The sequence below is a fragment of the Panonychus citri genome, unplaced genomic scaffold, assembly GCF_014898815.1.
Source record: "Panonychus citri isolate SS breed McGregor unplaced genomic scaffold, ASM1489881v1 Contig00105, whole genome shotgun sequence".
Classification (NCBI taxonomy): domain Eukaryota; kingdom Metazoa; phylum Arthropoda; class Arachnida; order Trombidiformes; family Tetranychidae; genus Panonychus; species Panonychus citri.
In genome coordinates, this window is record NW_026515510.1 from 86925 (window position 1) to 96849 (window position 9925).

General features: G+C 31.7%; 1 protein-coding gene across 1 annotated transcript; it reads right to left on the reverse strand.

Moving 5' to 3' along the window:
* Positions 1-4077: 4077 nt before the first annotated feature.
* LOC128389175 (lysophospholipid acyltransferase 6-like) lies at positions 4078-9680 on the reverse strand. The gene is made up of 4 exons (XM_053348715.1): positions 9362-9680; positions 8548-9232; positions 8274-8479; positions 4078-5855 (listed from the first exon to the last, which is right to left on the reverse strand). The coding sequence occupies exons 1-4, from the start codon at positions 9464-9466 to the stop codon at positions 5379-5381; spliced, it is 1473 nt and encodes a 490-aa protein (XP_053204690.1). The 5' UTR covers positions 9467-9680; the 3' UTR covers positions 4078-5378.
* Between the last annotated feature and the right edge of the window lie 245 nt (positions 9681-9925).

Sequence of the window (9925 nt, forward strand, 5' to 3'; positions counted from 1 at the left end):
TCTATTTGTTAATTAACAATTCGCTGATTATCAACAAGAGAACCAGTTAACCTAAAAGCTAAGAAAATATTGAATCTTTATGGAAAAAGAGAAGAAAATTATTCCAAAGTTAAATTGTCCTTGATTCTTTTTCTTTTTCTTTTTCTTTTTTTCTCTGTTATTCATTCGCAGGTAAAGTGAATGTAGAAAGTGACTTATAGCTTTTTCTCTCTTAACCTAACCTTTTTTTCTTCCATCATCATCATCATTTTCTCTTCTCTTCTTTTATATTCATCATTTTTATTGTTTGAGAGAGAGAGAGAGAGAGAGAGAGAGAGTCAAAGGTAAACACAATTCTCTCTCTGTCCAAATTGACCTTTCGCTATATTGTCCAATGTCTAGTGTCTTCCAAACATCAAGAGAGGAAAAAAATTTCGCCTTATAAGAAGGCAGCAGGTTTCTTCCCGCTCTAACGCTCCTCTTCACCCTCTTCATCTTCATCATCCTCATCTTCATCTCTCTCTCTCTCTCTCTCTTCATCTTAACAATACATACCTTTAGGCTATCTTCATCTCTTTCTTTTTCTTCTCATCTTTCTCTTCAATTTTCTCTCTTTTTCTCTCGAGACTGTAAATTTATCTTCTTTCTACCATCATCATCATTTTCATCTTTTACTATGTTCGTACACTCCTTTACAGGTAAACCTTATACTGGTGAAAATGTTTCAAGAAAAACAGGTAAGGAGAGAGAAAGAGAATTGAAAAGATTGAAGATGAAATTTTGGAGAAAAAGGTAACCCAATCAACTTTTAATGTAATACATTAAACCCATAAATTAATCAACTAATTTTACTCTAAAATTTATCAATCAGCTGATAATCAATGAACTTTACTGACCATCGATAAGTAATAAAAAATTTGTGACCAATAAACTAAAACAACAAGGAAAATTAATAATCTCTCTCACTCGTTGATTGATCATTAACAATCAGAACAATTTACAAGCAAATGATTGTTAATTAATGTTAATTACCTTTTCTCGTCAAGAGTGTTGGTCTTAATTGTTATCCTTTTGTAAAAGCCATAAACTGACCAATATGATGACCAGATGTAAACAGTGATAATATTGATTAAAACTTTGAGAAAATTAACAAGAAACTTTATCATTTTCTTTCTGTTATAATCAATTAATTGTAAATTTATCATTTTAATCCTTTGTCCCAACAATTGAAGAGAAAGATTATAATTTACTAATCGTGGATTCTAATGATCAAAGTTAATTGTGAATGAAAAACTAGTGGACAAGAAAAAGAGTATTGGTCAAGCGAGAAAAAAATCTCAAGAAAGTTGGTCATTAGTATTTTCGGCTCTTGTTTTTTGCTTCTTAGAGCAAGAACAAGAAAATTATTCTTTTCTCATCTCTCTCTCTCTCTCTCTCTCTCTCTCTCTCTCTCTCTCTCTCTCTCTCTCGCTCATCTCTTCCTTGGACATCATGGTGAGTTGATAGTAACTTTCAAGAAGATAAAATAATGATGGAAGAGAAAAAGAAAGAAAAAATTGGCAACAATTGGAATCAACGAACAGAAAATAAGTGAAAAGGTGTAACTGATTTTTAGACAATAGCCTCAGGGTCTATCATCCATAGATAATCAATGTCTTAACAATTAAGATGATGATTAACAATTAAAACAAATCATAACTTTGAAACTTTATGTCCACTCATTGATTGAAAGTCCAAACTTTTTAAAACAATTTCTATCCAATTGATTTGTTTACATTTTCTTTTAAAATTGTTAATAAAATTTATGGTTAATTGTTGTTGATTATCATTTCTGTTGGTCAACTAATTTAACTTGTTACCTTTTTTTTTCGAGTCAATTGTTTGTTTCCGAAATTATTATAAGAAATTTTGATTGGATTGTCAATTGTTTTCAATAAATCAATGTGATAGAAAAAATTTAATTAAAATAATTTGTTTGGTAAATACAATTGACTCGATAGATTTTCTTGTTCATTTGAATCATTTTGGTTTCTCTTTTGTTGATTGGATTGATTATTGACGTCGTTGGGAAAATTGTGGTGAACCAAATGATGGAGCTGATGGAAAGGAATTGCCAAAAATAGATGGAGATGTTGAGAGGGCAGCGGGTTGACCGCCGAATCCACCAAAGATTGAGCCTGTTGATTGTTGTTGTTGGATTGGAGGTTGTTGGGTCGCTAATTGGCCGAAGGTCGGTGCTTGTTGAGATGCCAAGGCGCCGAATGAAGGTGCATGCGAATTGAGAGAGCTCATAAAGGTTGAATCAAGAAATCAATATCTTTTTACGCTATATTGTATTATCTTATACAGTCATTCCAGTTTGACAAGACCGGTCGGTCAAAATAAGAAGACGGTTGACCAAAATGAGAAGACTAAGCCGGTGTGAGAATATGTTAATTTTTATTGTTTCCAAAATAAGAAGACGGTCCAGCAAAATAGGAAAACTATTGACCACAATTAGAAGACTATTGGGGTAAATGCTTGGCAATTTTTAAGAAAATCCTAGTTTTTTTCTGAATTAATTTGAATAATTAAGTATTTCTATTAACAAATTAATATTTTAACCTGATAAAATTTTAATTAAGCGAAGATTCAAATTTTTTTGAAAATTTAGAAAAATGTACTATTAAGCTTGTAACATAGACCATTGGTAGGTAGTCTTCTTATTGTGTCGAGTAGTTTTCCGTTTTTGGCGAGTAGTCTTCTCATTCTGCAAGCCAATAAAATTAACATTTTCTCTCTTCGGCTTAGTCTTCTCATTTTGGTCGACCGTCTTCTTATTGTGTTCGACCGGTCTTGTCAATCTGGAATGACTGTAAGATGACATCGAAAATACGATGATTGAACAGTCCAACACCTCGAACTTTAGATTTTAGGAACGTTTCAAGATCACTTTTATAACGAAATTACAGGGATAAATAATTTATTGGTTCGCAATTTACTAATCAGCATCTGCAATTTGAGAACCCAAGTTTCTAATTGCTGGTTGATAAATTCCACTAGAATCGAAAAGATGAAGAGATATTTTCATATGGCCATTAACGAAAGTTCCGATAACTTTAGTGCTGCGATTCCAAGGGGAGGAAACCACCGGACATCATGTCGAGTTGATAATAACTTTGAGAAGATCATTTTCCTGCAAATAGACAAAAATATTTGGCAAAAATACCGATCATCCCTTCAATTAAGCGCAAAGAGGAAACTGAAGGTGTAACGCATTCAGACAATGGCCTGGAGGCAAAAGTGCAAATCGATAATCATTATGTACGTACAAGTTACTAACTAATCTCAATAGATTTCAGAAAATAACTCAAGAGCATAAGAATGAGTATAAACCTCGATGAAAACACAACCTTCATTATAAGCTGAGTATTAATTTCAAAACTTGATTCTAGTTGAGTGACCACTGGTCAGCCTAATTGAATCATAAGGAATTGAAAAAGACACTTGGAACACTTTGTACTCGATAAACATTTAGTTCAATAGCATCGAAACTTTGGTTCTTAGAATTGATTATGAAAGATTCTAATTAGATCTCATTTCTCACCATAATTTGTCAACCTTATTGACAATTCTTATCTCGAGTATTGTGTCTAATCAATTGATCGGTTTGAAGTGTTTTTTTTAATAATATTAATGATATTTGGTCAATTTTCAATTTTAAGACAATCAACCAGAGTTGATCTTCGACCAGCGATTATATTTTCATCTATTATCATGAAATAATTTTCGAAAGGAAGATCAGGAAATGAGATAGAAAATGAAAATTGTTTTTCATCGCTGATAAAATTGAATTTTAAGTCTCTCGTTGTCTAAAATTGCTCGTAAATTGTAACGCAGTTTATGAGATAATTGAAAGATCGCTGAAATCACAAGTTTATCTAAGGCACTCAACTCTTTTCCTGGTGATGAGTTTTTACCACTTTCTCCATTATAATAGGTTCGAGTTGGTGTTGACAAAGGTGCTTGCTTGATATAAGCTGATGCCGATGTTAAAGGTGTTGAGGCTTAGATGGAGCGAGTCGGTGAAGTTTGAACAATTTTCAATGCACATTCCCCTTGTTATAGCAATGGATCAACATCATTTTAATTGATTTCTTCAGATCTTAATTACAGGAATAATTTGATCAATTTACTACAAATTAGATTTTTAATCAAAACAGACACTTCAATCACTTTGTTTACGTGCAAACACATTGACTGCAAACGAGAGGAAAATATCTTAGTGCCATTTAGAGCTTTTGTCCATTCGTTCACGGTCTTAGCACTTAAATAGCAAATAGTTGGGTAACTAACATTAAGATTATTCGTAGCAATTGCACGTAAAAAGGGTTGTTGACAATAGAATTACAATTGATTGCTAATAATCAACATAGAAAACAATCAATGGGCTGAGCAAAGGCTGAAAAGTATTGAATTTTTCGATGAATTTCATTCTTAGATTTTTAGCAAAGAAAAGATAACAATCAATATATTGGAAGGACATTTGAATGGGAATAGAACAGTTCTTGTAAAAAAGTTAATTGTGATACTTAGATATTTTTCCAATTTCAGTTATCAAGCGGGAAAAAGGAAAGATTAGAAAATTAATTGAGATTAGTCTTGTTTTTCTGCATCAGGAATATTTTGGGTTAAATTGTTCATTCAATTTGATTCGTTTGACGATTTCTGTTAAATTAATCAATTCCTTTCCGACCACAGAAATAATGATTGTAATCAACTCATCGATCTAATTGTAGGTCATCTGTTTGGGTTTTTGTCGTTGTTTGTTTACTTTTATATCGAAAGAGTAGAAATCAGTTGTTGGAATTGGAAGAAGATTCATTGAGAAAAATGAGCGAATTTTTTTTTCCGTTTTTTCCTTGGCGTTTTCTTTTGTTAGTGATGAGCATTTCTTGATTTAATTTGATGCGATAATTTCAAGGATGATTTTGAGATATTGATGAATTTTGATGAGGTAAGTTGTCCGTTAGTTGATGACAGTCGATGATTTATTATTGTTTTGCATGGAAAGTATTCAACAAACAAATCGCAGATCGGTGATGATATCAAATTGTTATTAAGAAGAAGAGTAAAAAGAGAATAAGATTTAACGCATTAGTTGTTCGATAATTGAATGCTCCAAAGAAACTGGAAGATGATATAAATCACAGTTCGATTTTCAGTAAGTAGCGCTGCAGAAAACTGCTTGTCCTTTGGATCGATCACTTTAGAACTGGTTGGATTTAAGGTCATATTTTTATCGAATCAGGTGCGTTTCCGTTTGAGTCTAAAAGTTGATACAATTTTGAATTGATTCTTTTTGGTTGATTGATTTGGTTTACTTTTTGTTCGTGCTCGCAAGTGCAGAGTAAATTATTTCAATTGGACTTTGATTTTTTATTACCATTCTCAACTGCATTTCGCTCAGTTTTAAGAGGTCGGACAATCAGGGGAAGTACGATGATTCCAAATAAAACAATCAAATGTCCAAAGAAATAAGTTCGACAGTAAATTTTCCAAGAATCGGCTAAAGTCAAAACAACAAACGGGAAGACAAGATAAGCCATCATGATTCGAGTGAATAAACAGGTAAGAATATCATAGACAAATGATAACCATTGTGTTGATTGGAAGTGATGACGAAGACATCGTCGGGCTGTTCGAGCTCCTTGTGTGAATAAAGCTCCAGATAAAAAGGTTAAATAGTAACCAGGATAAAATCCATGCCACATGGCGGATAAAACATAGGTCGCTAACATGCGATATTTAGGTGATCTTTCATAGGCCGATCGTCTCAACCAACATTGCGTAGTTTTGTTCCAGGCCTCCAAAGCTTCTCGAAGGTTACGCGAGAACTAAAAGAATAAAGTCAAGAAAATAGAAAAAAATAATTAGTAAAATTGTGAAATTAATAATAAATAAATTTAATAAATAAATTTATGAACTAATAAATCTCTTTAGCGAGAGATAAACAATTAATCAGAACATTTTATCAATCAATTTAAGACAATCATTAAAAGTTCTGTTTGATTTGCTCAATAAAAACAAAAGAATTGAAAATAACATTTCAATGTAATTCTAAGAATCAAGGGCGAAAAAACAATTAAAAGTTCAATCAAGTTCATAAATGAATAGAACAGAAAATTATCATAGATATCATTCTAATATCATTCTAACAAGGATATTGAAAGGAAATTGAAAAATCTGCTGATTACTGAAAATAAATCTAATCACACGAGTGAAAATTAGAGTAAAATGCCAAGAATTTCATGGCGAAAACTCTGAACAACTAATATGATCAACGAATAGGCAGAGTTCCAAAAGTTCTAGTTACAATTGTGATTGAATAAATGCAACAATTTGCAAAGATGATTTTCTATCCTTTAACAAATTAACAATCAATTAACCAACTAATCCAAAGTCATAAAGTATTTCATCACATAGCAACCAAATGATAAATGCTATTTCATTGCTCATTGTGAATCTGAACAATAATGATTAACGTTGTACGATAATTATAATCACCAGAGACAATACTAACATTAGTTAGCAGACTTTCCCCTGGTTTTGGCTAATGATTCATTCACCATAAATTGTTGATATCTAACAATTAACTGACGAAAGTTGCTATTTAAATTACTCGCAATTTCAATAGAATCAGAGAAAAAAAATAATTGATTTGCAATTTTAGTGATTTTCAATCAGAAATAAGTCATCTGTTAAATAATTAGTACTTTTTTCAAATAAAGCAAAAACCAATCAATTTTATGAATGAATCATTAGATTGTTAACTCAACTGTAAACAATTTAACAGGTAATTACATCAAACAATTGTCCAACTGGAGATTGGACCAAATGAAATTTAATCTAATCTGTAAACAATTAGGCTCCATATTAATAGATTAACATTGAACTTTTTGTTACTCTGTAATCAACTTATAAATTGGATATGTCGCAATTGTTATTTATTTATTGATTATCTGATGTTTTCCACACATCAATTTCCACAATTAACTATTATGATCAAAATTAGATTCATCAATTAACAATCGTTGATGAATATTACACTAAAAGCTCTCAATGAATACAAGACGAGTGTTACTTTCTTAATCGGTAATAATTGTGTTGATCAAGTTAAATCAGTTGAGAGGATTCAGTTGATTAGTTAATATTATTTGTTGGTAAAAATAGAGGAATAATCAATATTGATAATGTTTCATCTCAGATTTAAGTAAAAGCATTAAAAGCAAACACTCAATTCTATTTGAACTCGATAAAGAAAACGAGGAAATCGAATATAATAAAAGAGAAATTAATTAATAAGCGAATTAAATAGTAACGAACTGAACAAAAGTCCATTCGAGGCGCTTAATGTTATTCACACTTAAGGGTAAAGAGGAAAATAGAAAGTTACAAAATTTAATTGTCGCTGAAGAAACGATTAGTATAAAGAGTTAGTTGATTAATTGGAATGTTAAATATATACAGAATTCAGGCTGAAATAATTGAATGATCTGATCGATTACGTGGCAAAGATCGTCATAATTAAGAGATGAAACCGGATGGGAAGATGAGGTGATTGTGCAACTTGATGGAATCATTTTATTCCAGCATTTGAATTGAATTTTCAAGGTAAATCAGTAAAACTATATTGACAATTAGTTTCTTTTTTCTTGATAAGTATTATAATGAATAATAAATTATGCAGAAAATACTAGCGAGACTTATAAGCATGAATTAAGTGAAAGAAACAATCAGTTGTGAAATTTAGACTTATTTAAATATCCAACAATTATCAGCCATTAGTTGATTAATGTAACTAAGTAATTCATATTGAAGACATTGTAAATATTATCAACTGATGAAATTAAGTCAATTTATGGAGATTAACCTTGAATAGAATAGTTTACTTGCCAATATCCTTACCCACTTAATAAAATCTTTTTTGTTAATTGTTTTGTTAAATTAGAAAGCAAAGGCGAATAGTTTGAATATAAATTGTTGCTCAACAATTTCCGTTATATAAAAAGTCTCGAGTTTTAACCTTCGCTCCAATAAGGAAGGATAATAAATTTACTCAAACAAGAAAAAAAAAGTTCGATACAGTCGAAAGACTAAATTGGTCAGCGAACCAGGTATTTGTTTCAATGCTCAAGGTTTTTGATCGTGAATTTATCTAATTTGTCAAATTTAATTATCAACTTGATAATATTCATCCGGTGTTCAATTAAAGGGATTAACGAGGAAGTTTGTATTATCTTGGATAATCTTACCTCGAACCGAAGGATATCAACAGCATCAAGTAGATCCCATTTCGATTCATTTTTCGAGTTGAACCCGTTGAAGCCTAGACCAGCGGCATTACAACAGGCTTCACCAAAATTCCAGGCGAAATAATATTTAAACCGAGCACTGGCCGTGGCTGCCAACATGTAAGCTATAACCATGATGAAGGAAGAATCTGCAAGGAACTTATCATCTAGAAAAGAAAAGGAAAGTTAGTCAAATTACGATTTTTTCGACATAAACTTCGAAAAGTAAACTTACCATAAAGTTTGGTTATTGGGAATTTTGGTGCATATGTGACAATCATGATTGCGAAAAAGAAACTGACGGATAATTTTCTAATAACAGCAAAGCCTGGGTGAGCTGGTCTCTTTTCAGCTTCAGGCGATTCAATGTGCTTTGAAAAATTGGTTCCATCAATAAACTCCAAGTAATTCTTAAAGTAAACTAATGGGCCACACATTACACTTGGAAAATGAAATACATAGGATAGGAATTCAAGTAGTGTTGGAATCCTGGTAACTCGTAATTGCTTCTGTTCCGGTGTAAGATCTTTTTCTAATCGACCTCGACCATCGTGCAGGCAAAATGCGAGACTGGACACTTTTTGTACAATAATCATGGTTGGACCAGTTATGTCAATAGAATAACCACCATAGTCCTCTATTTGACGAATTAGATGAAGGTAAGAAAGATAGAGCATGGAAATGCCAAGAACAGCACAATGGACAAATCGAGGGTCACAGGCACACAAAGTAATATAACATAACATTGCAAGAACAAATAAATTACTTGTCTGATAACCGAAACAAAAATAACACAAAACAATTCCAGGTAGTAACATGATCAGGTGTTTCTGTGTATCAGAGAATTTGAATAATCGGGTGACTCGAAAATAGAGCATTGCCAAAGCTAAACCGGTGAATTGTACCAAACAAAAATTACCCTAGAAAAGAAAGCGAAGGGAAAAGAAGACAAAACAAAACATTTACATAAGAGTGAAAACAAAAAAGTAAAAGTGTCAACATGATTTTCTTCAAGTCTCAAAAAGCTCGAATCAAAAGCGTAACCTTACCTGGTCAACGGACAGACCAACATTTCGATACATGGGCTCCAATATTCGCACTCCATGGTAAGACTTGGGTTCGGGCGGGTAATAAGCTGTTGTAGCAGCGGCCATAATTAAAGGGATATCAAAAGATGTACAGGTGTAACAATCTACTTGCTATTCTAATGTTCCTATTGAGGTGTTTTCTTTTTACAGTGAAATTTATCTACAGATTAACAGTTAAAACATAACAAGAGTAACAAAAGATTAACTTAAAACTGTAAGATCAACAATACATCTAAAAAACAATAGAATAATTTTGAAAAACTAATTAAATCATTCTGATCAACTATTGGAAACGAAAAGAAATTGACACAAAAAAGAAAAAAAAATCTTCCGATTTGAAGCTCCACCCATTTGGGGAAAATCTCCTCATCTACAACTGTAATTTTTTTCTTTTTAAAGTTAACTTAATTTCGTAGCAATTTAATTTCTCACAATTAGTTAATTAACGTACACATCAAAATTCGTTCTTGGCAATGACAATTAACTGGTCTATTAATATTCTCTGTTGATTTTGGTTGGAGTAAA

Bases quoted from the DNA above. Each gene is read 5' to 3' on its own strand.
- LOC128389175 (XM_053348715.1), bottom strand. From the start codon at position 9,466: ATGGCCGCTGCTACAACAGCTTATTACCCGCCCGAACCCAAGTCTTAC. The intron at 9,233-9,361 runs GTAAGGTTACGC...TTTCTTTTCTAG, and splicing joins TTGGTCTGTCCGTTGACCAG to GGTAATTTTTGTTTGGTACA. The intron at 5,856-8,273 runs GTAAGATTATCC...TTATTCTTTTAG, and splicing joins TTGATATCCTTCGGTTCGAG to TTCTCGCGTAACCTTCGAGA.